The 23,551-nt window shown below is 44.2% G+C and overlaps 1 protein-coding gene across 5 annotated transcripts in view; it reads right to left on the bottom strand.

Annotated features, from left to right (window-relative positions):
* The window catches only part of OPTN (optineurin), a 36,493-nt gene extending 14,032 nt beyond the window's left edge, over positions 1-22,461 (bottom strand). The window contains exons 1-7 of one of the 5 annotated variants that reach the window (XM_067537301.1): positions 22,240-22,461; positions 14,570-14,746; positions 12,250-12,437; positions 8,826-8,990; positions 7,269-7,348; positions 5,304-5,435; positions 3,480-3,570 (exon numbers count right to left, since the gene is read on the bottom strand). In XM_067537301.1, coding sequence (XP_067393402.1) covers positions 3,480-3,570; positions 5,304-5,435; positions 7,269-7,348; positions 8,826-8,990; positions 12,250-12,437; positions 14,570-14,735 — 822 coding nt within the window. In that variant the 5' untranslated portion in view covers positions 14,736-14,746; positions 22,240-22,461. Of the gene's footprint in view, positions 1-3,479; positions 3,571-5,303; positions 5,439-7,268; positions 7,349-8,819; positions 8,991-12,249; positions 12,438-14,569; positions 14,747-22,239 lie in introns of all 5 variants that reach the window. The other 4 variants (XM_067537300.1, XM_067537298.1, XM_067537297.1 and 1 more) reach the window with 4 other exon arrangements.
* Positions 22,462-23,551: the final 1,090 nt, after the last annotated feature.

The following is a 23,551-nucleotide window of genomic DNA, read 5'->3' on the forward strand; positions in this document are numbered from 1 at the left end:
TCTCTCATTTTGGCTTCAAACCACTTGTAAATTATATAGACACAAAATATTTCTCAAATTAATGAAAAAACGTTTGGGTCCCCCCTAATTTGTTTTAAAGAAAATGCATATGCAAAATGAAGCACTCTCACAGAATTAAAACAAGACACTGATCTGAATTAGTCAGCTGTCCACATTATTGCAGGCCAAGTTCAGCGCCTGTCATCAGAAGATAACTTCTTCAGACTCATGCTGATGAATCCCTGGGTCAGTCACCAACAAAACCAGCACCATTCAGGAACTGCATTTGAACAAGTTGCGTACGCCCTCACTAAGACCTAATTTAAATTCACATCCAGCCCCCTCATAGCACAGCTCATCCCCACGTTACTCAACATAACACAAACTGAGCAAGATCCTGGAAGACGATGAAGGAAAGAGCTGCAGCAGTTGTGTTCCCCTCCAAGTTCAGAAGCAGAAAACAGCCCAGAACCAAAATTCTTAGAATTGTTCCACATGGTCTGTGAAGCTAAGGACATGAGAAGTCTAGGAGTCTTGTTGGTCTGCAGACTTCCAGAGACAGATTCTGCAGATTTCCTGGAGGAGCAATTGGACCTGCTCCCTAGTGTGGTGGTTAGAACTGCCCAATTTCATTCCCTCTAGTGGCTGTAACTTTCACATAAACACCAAAACACATCAAAATAGCACATCTCCTCAGGTGCATGGATACCAAGATTCAAATTAACTCACTCCAGCCCCATGCATCCAGCCTGGCACATAAAGGACTGGATCTTCATTCTGGGATTAGACACCACAGATACCTCACAGTCTTACCTCTTCCAGATGAAAATCACAGCCTACCCTCTGCCTCACCAGGCAACCAAAGCAACAGAACTTTTCAGTCTGCTAAGTTTTCAGCTCATCCTAGAAAGTTCTCTCATTTCGTCCAAGGTTCTGACAAGCTGGAAGAACACTAATCATTTACTGATGACTGCCATTGATACCCATGACCTACTGAAATCACCATGGTTCGCCAACTATATCAGATGAAGCACAAAGGCCAGAACACAGGTGGTGTAAAACCCATTCCAAATCCGTCCATGAGCAGCACAATCCAATTTCCATAACAAAATCAAAGAGAACGTTCTACTCCTCTTCCATCACAGCTGCAAAACAGTAGCGCAGACTCCAGGACCAAAGCACCAGCCACCATAAGCTTTCATTTTAATTTGCAGAAAATCAAATACAAGAGGAACTTGCCACAGCAGCAAACCAAGAAGCCAGCCGGCCAGCATTAACCACTCCCCACGGACAAGAGTTTGGTCCTAACACATGCACAATAAAGTGTTGGAAGCCCTCGGAAACATTTGAATGCTGTGCTGTGCCCCTGGTTACTGGTGACCACCAGTGAAGATCAAGAACTCCCATTAGCACTGGGTACAATCAACAGTCTTCTGAGAAGCAACTCTGCCATCCTCACTGCAAAATGCAATAGCTCGATGTTCAACAAAATCCCAACACTGAGCACACACTACTTCTCCAGCCATCACCCTGCCTCTAAATAGGAAAGTAATGACAGGCAAACTCCAGCATCATGTGACCTCTCAATTTCCTGAAAGCTTCAAGACTAGGGGATAGCACAGCCACAACCCTAGTGGCACTTTAAGACAATCCTCCTCCTGACAATGGTTAAAGCCATCTCCAAGCTGCTGCTGACCCATCTACATGACACAGCTAGAGTAGATGGTACAGCATTGCAACAACTCCAACCTTTCCTTTCACACCAGGCTAGTGGTGAGGGACAACCGCTCCTGGTCCCCAATGGCCCTCACTTGTATAGTCTCCAAGAGATTCATCTTGCTCTCCTGGCCTCCTACAAGGTCTACACTGGTGAGAAGCTGCTTGGAAAGTTGGTGAAACAACATGAGCTCTGCTGCCAACAATACAACCCAGCTGTACACTTCATGTTTTCACAGTTGCTGCCAGCACTGTCACAAGGATGTCACAATGCCTACATCTGGATTAAAGGCATCTGGCTTAACCTGAACCCAGGCAAGACTGACGTGGCCAGAAGAGGAAAATACTTAAGAATTTGCTGGGACACCTACCTACTCTCCCACAAAGGGCATATTCCTGTTCATCAGACTGGTATGGAGAGGTCTTGTCTGTCTGCAACACACACCATCCCCTAAATCAGTGTATCCCTGGCAGTATGGAGAGGTCTTCCAAGTGGGTATATCAATTCATCTAGATACTGGCCTACCTTTACAACAAGCTACGTATAAAGCACTAGCGAAGTCATTACAAACTAAAATTTCTTACAGACAATGACTTTTTTATACTGCTCTATATACTATACATTGAAATGCAAGTACAATATTTATATTCCAATTGATTTATTTTATAATTATACAGTAACAATGAGAACGTGAGCAATTTCCCAGTAACTGCGTGCTGTGACATTTTTGTATTTTTATGTCTGATTTTGTAAGCAAGTAGTTAAGTGAAGTCTAAGTTGTGGTACGCAAGATAAATCAGACTTCTGGAAGGGATACAGTAGTCTGGAAAAGTTGAGAGCCACTGTCCTAAATGACCAGGTAGTATCAGTGGCTGGCACCCCCCCTACTCTTAAAGTGGTCGGTGGTGGTGGTGGTGGTGGTGGTGGTGGTGGTGGGGGGGGGGGGAGAGAAGAACACCTTCTTCCACATTCAGCTGCTAAAATCCTTTGCTCCTTCTTCCTTGAAGATCTAGCCCCAATAATCTGTTTGTCATCTTCTTGAATGTTTAGCCCCCAGGACGGTGAATTACAGTTATCCAATCTGAAGATGACAGACACTCCAACTAGTGCATAATACAACTGCCAGCCACCGTGAGCTTACTACTTTGTTCTCCATTGGCTCCCACTGTCAATTCAAAGCCTTAATTCAAAGGATTAGGACCCAGTTACATCTGCGACTGCGTCTTTATCCAAGGCAGCTGTGCTCCTCCAGGGCAATGCAACTCACCAAAACCAGAGGAAAATATGTATTAATGCTGGGAGAGAAATAACCATAACTCCCATCCAAACATTGCAACACTGGATTCAAATCTGAATTCTGCAGCTAGGGTCTGTGTTTTATGCCACATTGCCACCTGGGTTGGGAGGATTACCCCAAATTAGAGGGATCCTCTGTGGGCATAAAAGCTCCTATTTAGAAGGCATGGTCAAGGGTAGTAGGGCATGACAGAATCCACTATGTCCCACTGATCTCTGACTGCTGTAACTGCCTCTTGGGCTACTGGTAGTTTGTGTAATTCAGGACGACGTTCAGGAGAACCAGTCCAGGATCAGGGGAACATGGAGTTCACCTTTGTATTTACCTCTTGAGCTTTGCTGAATACTCCTCAGGTGAAGCCAAAGAATTGGACCCTTGTATCTTAATACATAACATTAATCATGCCTCCCCCAACAAGTTCATTGTAGTTCCTTAAAATCATGTCCCCAGGTGACTGGCACATACTGTCTTTGTACTTTCATCCTCTTCTTTTGCCCATTCTGTTTGAGTCCCACTCTCCAGATAATCAGCCGCTTCCTTCTCCAGCTTCGATAGCCTGAGAAATGTAAGGCACCAATTAGGACAGTTTTAGCATACATTCAGTATGAGATAATGAACATTTTAAAAGATAGGAGCATTCAAGGATCATATGCTATTGCTGTATATATTACTCTAACATTAACATTTCATATAGGAATCAGAACTTTAAAAAAAAAAAAAAAAAAAAACAGGCACAAAGTGAAATGTGAAGATATGTCCAGAAGCTGATTTACTTTTTTAGATTCTCCCACATATCTTGCCCTTCCTTCATTTTATATACGAAGACCTACAAGTTTATGTTCATGGCACAGGAATAAAGTGGGATTCAGCTGCCGTGATCACTGTTCATAGTGATCATGCCACTATACACATGAAAGGAACTTTCCTAAAATCTTTCTCTAGGGGTATGAATGCATCTGTCCCTTGCGTCTCCTGGAAGTCGGGAATATGATCAAAAATATCAATTCTGAGTCAATTTTTTTCCTGTAAGGTTTTAAATAGCAAGGAGAATTTCACACTTTTCTGAGGATACATTACACCACAAATTAAGGTGCAATTATATTGTGGGTAGGTACACCCATACTAGTTTTAATCTAGCAGCATTGACCCCGTTATGGGCTGACATACCCTGTGTTCCAGGCAGGCTTCTACTGGGGCAGCTTGCCTGTGCTGAAACCCACGATAACTGCGTCTTTGCTGCTATTCTTACCTGCACTAGCCAGATTAAAGTCAGCATGGGTATGCCTATCCACACTACAAAAAACAACTTAAACCCTCAGGATATGTCTACACTGCAACTAAACACCCATGGCTCAATGAATTCTGGCCACAGGACCATTTAATTGCACTATAATTGGGCTCAGGCTGGAGATGTTTAATTGTGGGGTGTTTAACTGCAGTGTAGACCTACCCAGAGAGTCACTTGGCTGCTGGTAAATTTGTTATCACTTCTAGGAAGGCTGCTTAGAACCATTATGTGACTGATTTGCATTGTGTAGTTTCTAACATACTGTATCTCACTCCATCCTTGCAAAATGGAAAGTGTGGAGCAGCCTCTGCTCAGATCAATAAAATTTCACTGACTTGAACAGTTACTTTCAATTTACACCAATGCGACTGAGTTTATGCAGTTCTAATCTGGGACATTCACTTAATTTAATTCACTTAATTCATTTAATTTATACTAGGCATTTCTAAGGAGCTTTTAAAAAAAATTATGTATCTGAAAGTCTCAAACTTTAGAGAATTAAAGCTCACAATAGACCTGTGAAGTAAGTATAATTTACAGAATTTGACTTGCCCAAGGTCCCATAGAAAGAACATCAACGCCATTGGCATATTTCACTGGAAAACTGCAGAGAACAGTGTGTGAGCAATTCATAGGCTGAAATGTTCTGAAATATCCATATCACCATTTCACTTCAGTTTTGGGAAACTGCAGCCCAGAGGGGGCAACGGAAAGAGAGTCTGGAACTACTGTGTGTTAAAAGAATTAAGAGAACAAGAGATGGAAGTTTCCCTTTAAATAGAAGAAAACCTATGATTTACTTGCCAGGTCTATGAAAAAGTCATTATCAGAGAAACCTCAGTCAACACATTGTGGCATGTCTACAGTCTATTCACTATTGTCAACATCAGATTGACATTTGAGCTTGTCCCTGTCTACTCATGGATTCAGTAGCTTTGGCTGAAATGGCTCTGATGGGTAATGGACAAAAATATTTTGAATTACCACCATCTACTGCATACCTCTCCTTGTGTTCCTGAAGTTCCTTTTCAAGGCTCTCCCTCATCTGAGTTTCATTTCTAAGGCAACAAAGAAGTTGGCTGACAGTAAGCTCTTCAGATTCCAAAGGTCTTGGTTCATCCCCAGATCTGCTCCTGCTTTGATCAAACATGCTATTAGTGCAGGTGATTACAAATTAATTTTACAATCCACCATTCCCCTAGCTGAACGCCAAGATTTTCAGAAGTGACTAGTGGTTCTGGGTGCCCAACTTGAGACACCTTAAAGGGGCCACATTTTCAGAAATTGTTGAGCACCAGCCTTCTGAAAATCAGGCCCCATTAGGGTGTCTCAAGTTGGACACCCAAAAAAATGAGTCTTGCCCAAGGGCTACAATGGTGGCAGCCCATGATCCCCAAGACCTGGCTCCATGACCATGAGTGCAGTTCTTGCTTCGAGCACCACTTCAACATCTCACATGAAGAGGGGGCATGTGGTTAGTATTAACTACTAGTATTTAATCATCTATGCAAAAACAGAAATTGACACTAAAAATATTCACAAATTTATTATAGATCATTTTGTGGAACCAAAAGTGTTGCTTTCATGATGGATGTCTTCACAAAATAACTGTTTTCCAATTAAAGATGCAAAATTTCATGTCTCTATACAAAAGCAATTGCCCCTCACAAAATCCCAATAAAATGACATTTTCATTAAAAATTGCCTTATTTTTGAGCCAATAAACCTGGTAGTACTTCACCCATAGTACTCTAAAGTGCTTTTTAAAGGCAGATTATGCTAGTGAAAGACACATTAGCTCTTGACATCAAATCAAAGACCTCACTATTAGAAATACTGGAAGATTAACTTTCCTGTGACATGACAACCTTCCACTCCTTGTGGTGTGGGAGTGTGTGTCTGGCTATTCACATATGTTCATACTCCCCAAATTTTGTGATAGGATATATATGAATCACATTATGCGCTACTGAAACGTACCTAGCTTTGTAGCAAAGACAAGAGCTGTTTAAAGTCTGCTTCCTGTCCTAAACTACAGAAGTTAAGAAGAATATTGTACTCATTAGAAATTGCAAGAAGAATTCAGGTAAGCAGTATGCATTGTCAAACAGGAACTCAACCAGTGGGCATTTGCGGGTGAACACCCTTACTTCTGCAAACAGTACCGGCAGATTGTTAGTGAATAATACTGTTCCCACAAAAGCTAGCGTTCATTTTGTGGTTGACTTTAAGACCTTGATCCCATACTACTTATCCTGCTAACTGCACCATTCTAAAGCTTCAGTGTGTGCATAAAGGATCATCATAAGGGACACTAGAAATATATCTATCCTAAATTTAGCCAAGTGAGGCATTTAAGTCCCACCAAAGGGGAGGCAAGACCAGCAGAGACTGTATGATCAGACTGTGAATATCTACATAATGCATTGTGAATGGCATCTAAGTGGGTAAATCTTGGTTTGTGGTCAGAATACCGCTGCTTTTCTTTTCCAATTCACCCCAACCATAAAAATCTTATTGGCTGACAAGTATCTAAACGCACAACAAATGATGCAATGCATTCAGATTACTTACATCAGCACGCTGACCTACTGTGTGTGCATTTCCCTGTGACCAGAGTGACAGAAACACCTCTACATGGGACTACAACCTTTCAAAGTGCAGTCACATTAGGGTGTGTGAAGGCCTCTTCTTTCCTTGCAAAAGGGAAAGCCAAAAAAATAAATAAGGAGTCATGTCACATGGGATTATCTAAGACAGTCTGTGCTACTAGATTGGGCAGCATCCAAAATGGAAACTATAATAGTATCAGCTGTCTAAGTCTGTGAAAGTATAGCTTCAGCAAGGAAAAAAACCTCAGGGATAAGAGTTCATGTGAAGATAGAACTGTGAGAGAAGTCTTAAGCAATATTCTCTGTGGTTTAAAAAAATATATCAGGCTTGAAACAGCATCAGACTCCACATACATGTAGATAGCTGCGTTTTTGGTCCTTTGGTCATTATTAACATCTTGATTTTCTTTTAAAGCTCCATTCGGTTCTCCCTCCTATTGAGGAAAAAATTATTAGATTTGGAATTTCCAAGTTGTTAACTAGCATATCTGCTTTTATTTCATTTACTTTTTAAATAAGAGTAAGGTGAGGAAGAGCCACAACATGACAATACAACTACACAAGATTCCAGGAAATCACTCTCTCATTTGGACATTTTAAAAGGTAACATTTAATGTGCCCTATTGCTACCTCGTTAGTATAGATCAAATAAGAAGGCTAACAGAAAAGTCATCCCTTCTCCCTGCAATCTTTTGCCACTAACATTCCCCCAACAAGAAAATTAGAGATCAGGCAACTGACACTCTCATCAATATCAGAGACGACTTCTAGAATAGGCCTAATAACCATTCATTTGGGGGAGCCCAACAACCTGTCCTCCAATAGGGAATCATTTCTCTCTGCCAATACACAGCCCAATATTACCCGCTTTAATTTTGTAGCCATAAAGGGGCATAACTTCAGCTCGCGGCTTGAAGCTTCACCAGCCACTCTAGAACCTCAGTGAGCGAGGCTGAATTAAACCCTCTCAACATCATGCAGCGACTGCCCCTTCCAGACATGGATCTGCTACCATACAAGTGATCAAGAGGCGATTGATTTTGTCCATGAAGAAGCCTTCATAAATTCCATGGTGATGGTAAAAGTCGCTCTCTGTGCCTCTAGCACAATTACAGCACAGAACTTTTGAATATCTAAAATCGGAGTTAAGTTTAGCTTGACAGCATCTCTAACTTCCGTCAACAGAAAAGTGAACCCTTTCCCTGCTGCCATATGAGGGGGGGGAGGAACACCCAACAAAACCCCAAAACCCACACATACAAGTTTCCCCTGAAATAAATGCATCGTAAAAGTGAGCCTCTGGCATGCAATACATGCTCCAGGCATCTGCCTGGAGGGGAGTCAATGCAGTGTGCAGGAGATAGACTGAACAGGAGAGAATGGAGAACAGAAATGCCATCCAGTTCTCCAGCCCTCACTCCACAGTCCCTGTGACTCCAACTACGATAAGAGCCCTCATTACTACAGAAAATAGATAAAAATCCCTTTAAAGAATAATCCCCAGCGTAAAGTGTATATTGAATTTGACACAAGTCAACTACTCAAAAACCACTCACTCACATATTTTCAACACTGTGGGAATTAGCAGCAACACAGGTTGCACAGCTATGAGGGCTGAGGTTGCTAGTCCCTCTCAAAATGGCATACAGTCTTTCCAACAGTGCACAGGGACTGAGCTGTACTTTTACCATTGCTGTTACAGGAAAATGCTCTGCTAAATCCCTCATGGATCACACAAATTTACCCTAGAAAATATCCTGTCTTAACCACAAAGACTTCTCAGATTATGCTTTCTGTACTCTTCCTGCAATAGGCCAACTATTAATTCTTGAAGCAAAATTATGCAGCCTGCCCTGTACTAAAGAATTTCCTAGTGCTGTTAATGGTTTGTTTCCAGTTACTTACACTCACTCTGATCTCAACGAAGGAGTCCTCGCTCAAAGGGACATTGAGTTTGAGCTGCAGTTCTGAAACTATGGCGAGCAGGTCTGCCTTCTCAGCCTGGAGCCGCGCCACCTGTGTCTTCAGCTGCTTAATTTCCTGGGTCATTTCCTCCCTAGGAACTGTGCAGCCCTCCTGAGTAAGATGTAAAATACACACCATATTAGCCAACCAAACAGAAGTCCAAAGCTACCCAGCAGAAGTGATGAGGCAAAGAAAACACAACAGCATCCCAAACACCCTCACCACCATTAAGTATGTACAGAAAATGTCAGTGAATAAACTATCAAAATTTGCTTTCATCAAACTGTGTTAAACTAAGTTATCAAACCATGCAACTGCCTCCTGCAAGTCTGTAGCCCAGTTTAGAAACATGTGCCTGATTCTCCTCTCACCAACATCGCTGTAATCCAGTAGTAACTCCACTCAAGTCAGCAGAGCTACACTGGTGTAAGCAAGAGGAGACTCAAGATCATTGATTAAGCCCAATTCTTGCCTACCTACAGTGCAAGAACAAAACTGTGTTTTAAGTTAACCATGTCAGGGGGACAAATGTGTATTAACTGGCTACTTCTATACAGTAAATTTCATAGTGCTAACAGGCCTATATTAAATACTTGGACAGGTAAATAGATGGAAGAGGTATAGAACCTAAATCCTATCTCCATTCCCCACCATTGGCTCAAACACTTTGGGCTCCATTTCCCAACCCCCAATCTCTCCTTGGACTTAGAGCTATACCCTCTCCTATATTTCTCCAACTCATCTGGGATCCTCCCATCTCTCTTCCTGGAGTCTCCTCACATGCCCCTCCATCTGCCCCTTTCCCTACCATCTCTCCCCAAATTCCCCTTCTCTTTCCTGAAGGTTCTCTCTTCACACCTGTGTTTCTCCCTTCTACCTCTTCCTTGGAAGGTCTCCCCACATCTTACCCAGTCTCTCTCCTCTGACCTCAGGGGTACTCAAATCCTCTTTTTTGGCTTCTTTTTAACCATTGAGCCCCAATCTCCACCCTCCATAGGATGTCTCACTCCATTCCCAATCTTTCCCTTTGAATTTGTTTCCCCCTGCCCCACCAGGGCTTTACCACTCCATTTGCAGCCTACAGAACTGCCACTGTGAGCTCTGGGCAACCCATGAGGTCTCCTGCACTCCCTTCTATGTTGCATCCTCTGCCCCATTCCTTCCATCCTCCCACTATACCTTTCCCAGCTCCCAAAGTTATGCCATGCTGGCACCTGCTCTGGTGCTGCCTCTCCTCCTATAGCATCTCCTCTGCCTGCCCCACTTCCTGTTGCCTCTGATTTTGTGCTCAGACCAGGAGGGGAGGTAGCTTTACGGCAGACCTTGCTGGCATGAAAGCAGAGATGTAGGGGGTTTTCCTCTCAAAACCATTCTGAGTGCTGGGTGTTTATAGCCTGTGAAGGCTAGGGGATGTATCCGAGACTTATCAGTGGTTGAAACTTTGTGAGCGGGTGACGTCACCTAATGAGCAGCAAGTGGCTACAATGTATCTTAATTAAGAAAAGGCTTAAGTAAAAAGATAAGATTGAAAGTGGGACTGGGGAGTTAAATAAAGTTCAACTTAAATAAGGGACTGTTTCACATTCTCTCTCTGAAGAGAATTTAGGTTAGAATCAGGATGATTTCTTAAAAGGGAAAAGAATCTTGGCTTAAGTGACCTTATCAGGTCAGAAACCACAACCAGTAAGTAATAAGTGTCCTTGCCTAGGTCACCACCTGGAAAAAAATAAACCCTGGGTTTACTTCTTGAATTTCTTAGTTCAGACAATTGAGAGACTCGTCTCTAGTCACTTTGATGTTTTCATGCACTGGCAAAAGCAGCAAGGCTTACTTTGCAAATGCTGCAGTCAGCTGTTGGTTTGCATTTTTGAACAGTTTTCACAGGAAAGAAAATGAAATATTGAAAAAATATTAAAAGAAAGACACTTCTTTGTGGAAGGCTTTGCCAAAAAAAGTTAATTTGGCACAAAGTTTGATCTGACAGCATCACTTTAAAAAGAGAGCTTTTCCTCCCTTAGAGCTCATTGAGGTTTACACGCAGGCAAATTCCTGAGCCTGCCAAGGGCCCCCAAACTTCTGCCCATGTAGAATTCACTGCAGGATCAGGATTTCAAACCCCATGTTAGAGCACAGTCCCAACTTCCGCTCCATGTTTTCTGTCTAGAAGATGCTCTCATTCTTTCTACATGTTTTCTGATGTTATCACTCTCCCTTGATATAATTTATATAACTGATTTGTCTCTTCCCTCCATTTCCCCACACACCCTTCTCCTTTGGAGTTGAAATGAAAGAGTCCTGCCCGCCATCCAAATGAAGAAAAGCATATTTCAGAGGGTGAACAGGTGACAGAGTGAATTTGTAGGCATCAAACTTTGAATACCGGTGAGATGACTGCCTTGAATTTGCATGAACGTAAGAATTGCCAGATAGACTACAGGTCTAATATAAATAAATAATAAGAATAAACTAGTATCCTGCAACATTGGCTAGCACCAGATGCTTCAAAAGAAGGTGCAAGAAGCCCCTTAGGTAGGCACATGTGGGATAATCTGCTCCCAAGAAGTTCTCATCCTAATCCCTAATAGTTGGTTTAAAACCTGAAACATGAATTTTAAATAAGCTTTCTACACCCAAAGGTGCAAATATATATCCACATGCATATCCCAGGTACAAAGCAGGATTCTTAAATTGTTTTTTTTTTTTCCAATACAGGCCTCAGTCAATGTTCCATACTACTGCACTGTTTCAAACCACTCAATCACACAGCAACTCTTCCCATTACTTATAGGGATGCAGACAAACAGTTTAGATTGACCTGAAATATAGATACTGTAGAATAGAGATACATTTGGCCCAGTCTGAATACAAGTATTTTTATGATTTAAAAAAAGTAGATGGAAATAGGGGAAGTTGGTTTTTTGGGGTGTTTGTTGTTTTTTTTTTTTGCATTTAAACATCCCCTTGTAACATTGGAAGCCCAAACACAAGAGCACTAAATTAGTGCATGACAGAGCAGCTAAAAACTTACTAGGAAAAAAACAAAATAAGAAAGTGAAACCAAGAGAAACAGAAGATTTAACAGAACAAAGAATGAAAAGTCAATGAGATGTCTGCAATTCAGTTTTAATTCTCTCAGCTGTGACCTGATTTTCAGAGTTGCTGAGCACTCCCAAATCTCCTGGAAGTCATTTACCTTTGAAAAAAAGTCAGGCCAATTATTTCCATTATGATACAACTCCTTTGAAGTAAAACAAAACAAAAAATGGAAAATATTAACAAAACACAATGTAATAAAGTGATACAAATGCTCCCCCCCATTACAAAATAAAAAGTTGATTGGCCATGTTTTATTTACCATTTCAGACCCTACCTCTCTCTCTTTTAAGCTTTGAAGTTGTTTCTGCAGCTCTTCATTTTCAATGCACTTGGCTTGCAAGTAACATTTAGCTTCTTTGAACTTGGATTCATAAAACTCCCGCTCCTCCTTCTGTTTCTCTCGCCATACAGAAAGCTCCTCATAACGATCCTTCATAACTTGGTTATGCATCTTCATAGCTTCTAGCGTGTATTCAAAAAACACAATATGAACAGATACTAATACCTTGCCACAGAATAAGGAAAGTGAACCAGCCCAGTGACAACATTCTGCACAGAAGAGCTGACCATCTAAATAAAAATATCCTGCTATCTGGGATAGGGACTTTCTTACTTGCTTCTCCACTCCCTTGCATCTCGTGCAGGTGTAAATGACTACACAAGATGCAAGGCAAGGGAGAATCAGACCATACTCTTGAGCTTCCTTTGAAACTTGCTGGAAAATCCTGGCTACATGTTTACAAAAATACAATCTGAATATTCAGTACCCAAAATTACTTAGGGTCCAATTATGCCCTCAGATAACCATGCAATTTCCACTGACTTCAGACAGAGTTACATGTAGAAGCCAATACTGGTCCTTATTTAAATAAAAAGCAATCTAGCCAAAAGAAATTAAAGAGATTTAGGACCATTACACAATGTCAGACTCAGTTAGGGATCATATGTTCTAACACCTCCCCCTCCCCCCACACACACACCCACACACAAAAATATCGCTGAATTTAAAACACATGCTGTCAATTTGAAAATCATCTCTGTCTGAAAGTGTTACAAGTTACACCTGTGCTTACTTATGACTGAAAGGGGTTAGCTATTTATTTCCCTGTTTGTTTACTTTGTCTCCTTACCAGCACTTTGTGTCTAATCAGTTTCATTGTTCCCCTGTATATAGTCAGTTTGTCCCTTGGTTAAAAAACTTTTATAAAAATCAAAAATTTGTCAGGATATACTATTAGACAGGGCTCTGACAAATCCTGGAATTTGTATTACCAGTCAATTAAAATATTTCACGTCAGAGCTACTTTAAAGATTCACTTCTTTCAGGGTTACTGGATTTCAAATACACTGTACTTTTCTTTAGCCTCCAATAGAAATACATGCTGGAACTGTAATATATACAGAGGACTATTTCCTCTTCTGGTATAAATCAGTGGAATTCCATTGAAGACAATGGAGCTATGCCAGTTTACACCAGCTGAAAGTTTGGTCCTGAAATTTTACTTCATATGGTATGGGACTGCCCAGCATGGTATTGAAAAGATACTAATAGAAGTTATTCTACACATTGCTTCCCAGACCTCCAAAAATATCCTTGGCTTTACGTTCTAGAGGTCTTAATGACTCTGGAAATCTCTGACAGCTGTAAAAATAAGAGCTCTTACAGCTAAAAAGGTGGTACTCAAATTGGGAAAAGATCAATATGTACTTTAACAATTAATGAGTAGCACATGCATCTTAGTGATGTTGCTTCCACAGAGATAGCATCTTACAGGATGCTGGACAAATGGTGCATGTGTACAAATATCTGGTCTACATTTTTTAATCTCTGATTATTATATATGCTGCTCTAGCTTTCCATTTGCTCTAAGATCTGTCTAAGAGAACTCTCTTATCTCAACACTTTTCCTATATACAGTATTGTTTTAAGGCTTTGAAATGTATCACTTGATGTAACCCATGTAATTAGTAATAGCACTATAAGAATTATTAATATTCTAAATTTTAAATACAGAATGTTGTTTTTAAAATTAAATTTTAAAAGCTTAGTGGCTCATGGAACTTTCTGGCCATGGGTCACACTGATCCAGACTTGAGGAAAAGAAAAAGAAACCACCACCAAAAAAACCCATTTTACTTGCCCAGGTAAATACATTTGTTTCCTTGATGAGCAAATATTTTTTGTATCAATCATCATAGCAAAGTAGATTTTTGTGCCTGGTTTGGCAAGTTTTCGTACTTATTTTGCAAAGCTGTACTAACTATTTTTAGAATTCTCAAGAAACCAGGTTACACTTAAGTCTGGCTGTTTCCCCTTATTCGTCCACACAGATACAGTTTCATAAGGTCACCTTACATATTACCATATATTATGGGGCAGACTCTGCATTACTTTATACCTTCTGTAGTCGTTTACTCCTATGCACAGTGCATGCTATGTGGGTGTAAAATGTTACCACACTACAGTGAGTGGGTGGGGAAATTTGTGTTTGATGGTGTTTTTAAACCCATTTTGCACAGGCGTAAATGACAACTACATGGTACAAGACCATGGAGAATCAAGCTTCTATATTTCAAGGCAGGGTCTCGTTCACCTTTTAATTCATTATTCTCTGTAATCAGCTCTTTCATCTGCTGTACCATCTCTTCTGGGGTATATGTGCCAAGCGTAGGAGAAGCCAGATTGTGGGGTCCATTTCCCGTTTCTTTCTTGTTACATTCCCCGTTTTCAGCAGGATGGCTTAGCGGCTTGCTGGACATTACTGCAGTGACTATAATAAGATTAACAGAGAGAGAGAGAGAGAGAGAGAGAGAGAGAGAGGGGGGATTAATTTCCTGCTGAAAGGCTGCACACCAAGAATCTCCTATGACAGGTCCATTTCATCAGCAGTAGCTAGACATTCTATTGGATGTCTGTTGGACACCATGGATCCTTCTGCCCTGACATGACAAAGGAGTGTTGCTATTGGCCTCAACACAATAGTCTATGTGTTAGCCTTTAGCCATAAAGGCTTGGTCTATACTTACTACATAGAGTAGCTTACGTAACCTACATCAACTTCCTAAATCCTCTTCTGCATGCTGTCTCCACTGCACTGCGCCAATGGGAAATGCGTACCCATCGACGCAGCACTACACTTTTTGTGGAGGTGGTTTTACTAATTTGACTTCTGGATCAATTGAGCAGGTCTTCACTTCCGCTCAAATCGATCTAGATAAATCAATCTGATGACAGTGAATTTGCTGCCGTCAGAAAAGACACCCTCAGGCCTGGTCTACACTGTGAAGCTAGGTCGACGGAATACGGCTTCCGTCAACCACATAATGTATGCATCTTTACTGGCTGGTCAGTTCCATCAATTTAAATTGCGGGAAAATTTTACTTAAAACCACCTCCACAAGTGGCATGGCAGTGAAATCGAATTATTTGGGTTGAATGAGCGGCAGTGTAGGCGTAGCACAGCATAATTTGATGTAATTGGCCTCCATGCTCTGCTGTGACCGCTCTGCATGTTCGCACTCTGCTGCACTGCAGCCACGTACACGGGAAATAACTCCTCCCCTCAAGCCTTGGGAAATTTTGAATTCCAATTTCCTGTTTTGTCACTGTGGAGAAAGCTTGCCAGCAGAACAGATCATGGCGACTGCACACCCCAAACGCACTCCAGCCTGGAGTCAACCTGAGATCTTGGATGTCATCAGTCTGTGGGGCGAAGAGTCTGTTCTGGCTCAGCTTCAAGTCAGCCAAAGGAATTTAGATATTTATGAAAACATATCACGCGGCATGTTGGAAAAGGGGCACAGGAGGGATGCGCAGCAGTGCTGCATTAAAATGAGAACTGAGGCACGCATATCAGAAAACTCAGGAGGTGAACAGACGTTCTGGCTCGTCACCAAAGACATGCTGCTTTTATGAGAACTGCATGCAATTCTTGGTGGTGATGCCATCACTGTACTGCCACACAGCACAGATACCTCAGGAGCATCCAGGATGAATGAGGAGGACTCTGTGGATGATGATGATGATGAGAAAGAGGACGGGGCCAGGCGACTGGGGAATCCATTCTCCCTGAAAGCCAGGAGCTGTTTGTAACCTCAGAACAGCCCAGTCAGATGCAGGACAGCGTGAGTGACTGAGATGCCGGTGAAAGCACATCTAGTGAGTATCTCCCCAGTCCAGCTTCTTGTCACAGCAAAAAAAACCTGAGTGTGGTGGTGGGGATGGGCTTCGTCATTGTTAGTTCACCTAAGCAAAGGGTTCCCCCCCAGAAAAGAATTTTTATGTGCACAGGGATGCTCCGAGAATCCTCCCTGGATATCTCCAGGAAATTTTCATTTAGGTACTCTGATCCTTTGCAGAAGGTTTCTGGAGAGAGCAGCCTTATTTCTTCAACCACACTAGGACACTTTCCCCTGCCACTCTCTTATTAATTGTGCAGGCATCATCGCGGAACACAGCATAGCAGCACAAGTGCCAGGCCTGTACCCAGATGCTTGCAGATGCTTGGAGGGTGCAATAATCATGCTGGTTGGGGAAACTATGGACTTATGCAGCGTGCACTACAGGGATTTCCCTGACATGGATGCACCAGCCCCTTATTTACCATGGCTGGAACGGCACTACAACTGCTGCAATAGGTACAGATTGGTATGCGGGTCTGCTTTTCATCCGTGGGGCCAGCTAACAATGGATACCTTGTGCTTTGCTTGCCTTTCAGCGAACAGCATGGCCTTCAGCTCAGCATCTACTACTCCCACTTACCGCCTGTCGCAGATTAGAAAGCAAAACAAAAAAAACCACACACCTCAGGATGACATGTTCACCAAGAAAATGAACGCCTCCGCGGCTGCTGACTCAGAGCTAAGAGCCTGAAGGATTTCAGGAGAAAATAAACATGGACATGGAGAACAGAAAGGCAGCCCAAGAATGTGAGCATGCAACGCAGGATGAGATGCTGTGCACGAGGGATCAGACAGACATGTTGAGGTGTTTGGTTGAGCTTCAAGAAGAGCAGCGACAGACAGGATAGACTTCCTCTGCAGCCCTTGCAAAACTCTCAACCCACACACTCTTGACTAGCCCCCACCCCTAGGTGATCTAGGAGGAGGCTGAGCAGGGTGCAGTATGTGCTCCACTACATGCTGGGTGAGAGGAGCAGAAAGAGGCACCGGCCTCTTTAAGAAATGAGAATATGTTGTTTGCTGTTTGCACAGTGAAACTTAGCTCTGGGTCCCCTCACAGCTCCATTACAATGCATGCAAAATGTTGAAATAACTTCCTTTCCCTCCACTGTTAATGATCAACAATAAAAATTTACTGCTTGAAAGGTCATTACTCTTTCTTTATTGAGAGGGTGGGGATTACCACTGTGTGTGGGGGGGAGCTAGCACAATGCTGTGGTGCTTTGGTTTGGGTGGGGGATGGGAAGGAAAGACAGAATACAGATTTTTCAGAAACATTAGGTTTCACTGCAAAACCGATTTTTCAAGGCTTCCCTGAGGCACAGCGCTCCGCAGTTGGCTCTCAGCGTGCATTGCTGTCTGGCTGCTCAAAATTGGCAGCCAGCCTCTCTGTCTCCACGACCCAACCCAAACAGAAATGTCTCCCTCTTTGTCTCACAGACATTAGGGAGCACACAGCACGCAGTGATAATGGCTGGGATTTTCTTCCCCCCACTGAGGTCTAGCCTCGTGAGTAAATTGCACCAGCGCACCTTTAAACGTCCAAATGCACATTCCATGACCATTCTGCACTTGCTGAGCCTATTACTGAACCTCTCCTTCTGGCTGTCCAGGTGCCTGATGTATGGCTTCATCAGCCAGGGGAGCTATGGGTACTCAAGGTCCCCAAGGATCACTACTGGCATTTCAACAATCACCAAATTTATTTTTGGTCAGGGACAGTCTCTGCTTGCATCTTTTTCAACAGACCTGAGTTCCTAAAGATGCGTGCATCGTGCACATTTCCAGATCACCCCACACTGATGTCGCTGAAGCGTCCCTTGTGATCCACGAGGGCCTGCAACACTATTGAGAAGTATCCCTTTTGATTAATGTACTCTGTGGCTAGGTGGTCCAGTGCTAAGATAGAGATATGCGTGCCATCTATCACATCCCCCCACCCCCAGTTTGGGAACACCATTGCAGAAAACCCACCCACTATGTTCTGCACATTTCCCAAAGTCACTACGCTTCTTAGCAGAAGTTTGTTAATGGCCTGGCAAACTTGTACAGCAGCTCCCATGGTGGATTTACTGACTCCAAATTGATTCCCAACCAACCGGCAGCAGTCTGGCATTGCTAGCTTCCACAGAGTGATGGCCACCCACTTCTCCACTGTCAGAGGTGGTCTCAAGTGAGTGTTCATGCTTTTCAGGGCTGGGGACAGCTCTGCGCAGTTCCAAGAAAGTGGCCTTTACCATACAAAAGTTCTGCATCCGCTGCTCATCATCCCACACCTTCATAACGATGCGATCCCGCCAGTCAGTGCTTGTTTCCCGGGACCAGAAGCGGTGCTCCACTGACCGCAGATGGTGCATGACAGCCAGCAGCAAATGGGAATTGTTTTATGGTTTTATTCTATGGCTTGTAGCAGGGCATCTTGAGGAACATCACGATTTTCAGTGCTGTGGCCCCCGTCTCGCTCTTCAAAATACTGCAGGATAAGATGTGAAGTGTTTGTGACGCTCATGATGATAGTCCTGAGCTGAGCGGGCTCTATGCCTCTCTGGCAATGGCATATGTGCAGTAGAGACTGAAGGGTTTAGAAAAATGGCGCAAGAAAGCATTAGTCTGTGTGCTTGGAACAGGAAGGGAGGAAGGATGTTGCATCATAGGAGAACGACAACTTTCCCAAGCGCCTCTGTGGCTAGTTGCACTATGGATAGCTAACCACAGTGCACTGCTTTGATTGTCAACCCAAGCGCGGCTAGTGTGGACGCAATCCCCCGAAGCAATGAGCATGGTGTGATCATGCTCCTGCGACTTCTAAAATTTGGTGCGTGAAGGCTGATTTAAAATAAATTGACTTCACTCCACAGTGTAGACATACCCTCAGTTTATTCACACAAAACTCAGCCCAGACTCATTAACCCATCAGCAAACGTGGGCTGTATCATCACTCTGGAGCAAATCCCTACCAGTTACACATAGGCTTGACTTAAAACCAGGCAGAAGTTGACTGTTTAACCCCTTGAACAAAATGTGAATGAATCTACAAAATGCTGGTCCTTCATACAGAACTCTGGCAGCATGTCTCCTCAATGACACAGGCTACCGTGAACACATCAGACTTGTCCTCTGCTCCCTACATCAACTCCCCATACAATATCCAATCGAATTCATGGCCTTGGTCCTTATCCAGAAGGCGCTCCATGGCATGCGCCCAGAGAATTTAAAAGAACAGCTAATGCTCTAGGATGAAGACTGCGGTCGACAGCTTCTCACCTCAGGTGCAATGGAACGTCCTACAATAAGGATAAAGCTCATCTGCACAGGAATCAGAGCTTTCTCGGGGATCAGGCCAAGACTATTGAGTGAACTCTCTCAAAAACCAAGGACCATCACAAACCTCTCCAACTTCCACTCCAAGAGCAAAGTGCATTTCCTTGACTTCTCCAACATAAATATTTGTATATTATATATAAATAAACTAAATATATATTTTTTTAAAAACCCACAACAATACACTCTCCTGCCCACGCCAGGAGGAGATGATAAGAGAACACAAACATGATGGATATTAGTTACATCACTCAAATGCACTGTTGGAAGGCGCTCAGATACCATGGTGATAAGCCTGAAATAAAAACCTATTTAGAATAGAATAGTGTAGACTCTTCACATTAAAGTTCATTCATTCACAACTATGCCGGGCCCTATAGCATGGAACGCGTCCCTCCCACCACTTATCTCAATTCCATATTTTGTCCTTTCCCACTTGATTTTTTTTTTAAAAAGCACTTTAAAAGTTCTCTTTTCCTCCCTACACCCAAAAGGTATTTATAGAACAACCAAAACTGGCTTTATGTTATCTTACCTCCCTGTCCCTTTCTAAATCAGGCCCTGTCATAAGGTTCAGTGCATTTAGATGGTAAGAAGCTGGTATTGTATTACAGTGTATTTATTTCTATTCCATTAACAGCATCCCCAAGCATTTGATGGTTGCCACCAAGGCCAACCTCAAGAGACAGACAGCCTTGCCAGAGTGATGCTGACGGGCACTACATAATTACTGAAAACAAAATACTCAGGAATGTGGCCCCATGGCTGTAATTCTATTGCCAAGAACAGATACTACTGTCTTCTTATATAGCACGTGTCACCTGTAGATCTCAAAGCTCTTTAAAAAGGAGGCCAGTATTGTTATCCCCATTTTAGATGGGGGAAACACAGTGAAGGGAAGGGACTTGTTCAAACTCAGCAAACCAGCTGCAGAGTAAGGAATTGAATCCAGGACTGCCAAACTGGCTCTCAAAGACCTAGTCCAGCGCACAAGTCACTAGGCCACATTGCCTTCCCTCACTACACACAGTTGGAAGGGATTTTGGCGCTAACTCCATAATCTCAATAAAATTAATGAAACTCATGATGATGTGCCAAAACAGTCTCAATTTTAAAAAGTGAGAATTAAGGATTTGTTTATAGTAAATAATAGTTTCTCTTTTATCTCTTTTAACCCTGGTCTTTGTAGATTATCTCTATTAGCTTTGCCCTATATAGATTTTAAACTCTTCAGTGCAGGGACCTAGCCTTCAGCTTTGTAAAGCCTCATGCAAAGTTTTGGCACTAAATATACTTAGTAATAATAAAAATCATAAGCAAATAGAAACACATTGATAAGGAATTGTTGACAGAGAAGCACCCACAAAAACAGAAATAGCTGCAAGCTGCTCAACAAAAAAAAAGACCTAGAAAATTTGGTTCTGCTCTGCACAGTCATGGTACAGGTTTGAGTCACATGGCCTGAACCTCCACTCCACCACACTGGTGTTACTCCAATAGAGCAACACTGGTGTCAGCAAAAAAAGGGAGAAGGGAAATATCAGGCCTTCAGTTTCTCTTTCCTGGTCTGTAAGGAGCAAATGAAAAGATAATACACTGTGTGCTGGATTCAACAGTTCAAATGAACAACTCTAGTAATAGGATCTGGAGGAAATCTCACAGATTCCTTCTCACCCAGGGAAAGGGTAGCCATGAAACCAAAATCTTGAGAGTATGTGACGGGGAGGGTTTGATTCATCATAAAGAGGTGGGTCATTAGCAATCCAGTAGTTCACTCCCCTTTAGTCTGGGGAAAATCATTTATTCTTTAAGACATGGAGGTGAATATTAATAGTCACCTTTGGACACTGACTCCTGTCATGGGACTTTTAACTTTTATTCCACAGCTCCAGTTACTGACATGGGTCATGGTTAGGAAAGATCAGTCTCTTAGCAGCATTTCTGTATGTCACACCTTTATGACAGCAGGGAGATTCTGTATCTTGATTTAGTCTTTCAACCTCACTTATAAACTACACAGTTTACGGCACTGCCCCTCCTAGCTCTAGCCACCTGCTACCATGCCATCTTTACCGAGGTCCGGAGCCACCCACAAAACACTGCCCTGATTTTTCTGGTGCTTCCATCAGAACACGGCAACACCCAGGGCCTTATTATTTTGACTCTAAGCCTGCACGACTCTGAGCTCTGACTGTGCACTATGATAATTTTTAAAGTCGGGACTATTTTGAAGCCCAAAGGGGCCCAGTGACTCTAAGAGCACCTACAACAGATCTTTTTATTTAAAAACCCAGGATGCTCCGCTTCAAACAGGAATTGTTTGAGGGGGGAAGTTCCCTGGCCTGTGTTATACAAAGGGTCAGACAAGATGAGCACAACGGTCCCCTCTGGTCCCCGGGGAACCTACGAGCAATGAAGGGGAGAACCCCCAGGTGCCTGCCAGCTGTCTCTAGCGTTCCAAGGCGGAGTATTTCGATAGGGTCCCAAGGGAAATGGTCGGGGAGGGCAGATGCGGGCCCGGCTCGGCTCTCTCAGGGAGCAGGTGGGCGAGGCTCCCCCGGGGGGGGGATCAGGGACGGCTCCCCGCATTGGCCCAGCGCCACCAAGGGTGGGGGGATCGCTGTTTGGAAGCAGCACCTAGGCCAGCCCTTCCCCCTCTGTCGCGCTGCTGGGGTTTAGTTTCACTTTCCCTCGCCCTCGGAGCCGGCACTGCCCGGCCCGCCCGTAGGGGCAACGCCCGGCGCTGCTGGGCGAAGCTCACCTGAGCTCAGGACCGCCGCGTCCTGCCTCCCCCAACAGCTGCCCGGTCCCTTGGCCGCCCACTCACGCCGCCGCAGGGTCACTGCCACCGACCGACCGACCGACCGTCCTCCAGGGCGCCGCTCGCTCGCTGCGCTGCGCGGGCCAGCAGCTGCTGCGCGCACGGCGGGGCTGCGCCGGGGGCGGGTTTGTTATGGAGCCTCTCCCCGCCCTGCCCGCTCAGCTGACTGCCGGGACGGCGCCGCCTGCATGCGTGGGGCGGAGCGGGCCGGGCCAGGCAGTCCCTCGACGCTGTCTGAGCCGCCTGGGAGCCCGCCCCGCGCCTGGGAGGGCGGCTGCCGTCACACCCCGTCAAACCGCGGCGTGAACCCGCCTCCTCTGCCCCTCACCAGACACGGCCGGCCGGGGGAGAAAAACCAGCCCCGCCCCGCCCCGCCGCGCCGCCTGCCCCCACGGCGCGGGGTCGGTCGGGATCTCCTCAGAGCGGCTGCTCCCTGTGGAGAACCCGCTTCACTTCCCCCTCCCGCAGCTCCGGCTGTCAGGCGGCTCAGTCTCGGCTGGTGAAGCGTTCCCGCTTGGGAATTCCATGAGGGGACCCGGACCCTGACCCCTACCCCCAGCAGCAGAGCGTGTGTCTACACAGCCCTTGTCTTGGACACCCGCCCTGGCCCTGCCATCTGACTGGGGGGCCGGGGCTGTCTCATGGCTGGGTGTAGACTTCCCGGCTGCCTGTGGAGCCAGCCCAGGCTTTAGGACTCTGCCAGGTGGGAAAGTCTGAGTTGGCAGGCACGGGCCAGGCACAGGGGCCGAGGCATGCACAGGAATTTAAATTTGGCCCCTTTTGGAGGGGCACTGGGGTGACCAGATGTCCTGATTTTATAGGGACAGTCCCAATATTTGGGGCTTTTTCTTATATAGGCACCTTTTATCCCCCCACCTCCTGTCCTGATTTTTCACACTTGCTATCTGGTCACGCTAAGGGGCACATGGTGTGCCCCAGCCCTGGGAAAAGCTCTCGCTGTCTTCCCCACAGCCCTGGCCCTCAGGACTGGAGACGTTCTGTGTCCCTGATAATTATTGAGGGTGTCTATGCCCCAGCTTGCCTCCCCCGGTGCACACCCCTGGCTGTGGGTGTCTACGTTTAGTTGCTGTGTATACATAGCCACAGTCATTCATTTTCACATTCTCTCTCTCTCTGATCTAATGAATGCAATGCCCATTGCAACTACTAACCCTCACAACCCTTGTGTGAAGCAGTAACCAACCAAGGAGTAACTAGGGGACATAGTGTATTTAACCCCATCTTGTGGCTG

The sequence above is a fragment of the Emydura macquarii genome, unplaced genomic scaffold (genome assembly GCF_026122565.2).
Source record: "Emydura macquarii macquarii isolate MOO-44397 ecotype Brisbane River unplaced genomic scaffold, CSIRO-AGI_Emac_v2 contig_3720, whole genome shotgun sequence".
Taxonomy (NCBI): Eukaryota; Metazoa; Chordata; order Testudines; family Chelidae; genus Emydura; species Emydura macquarii.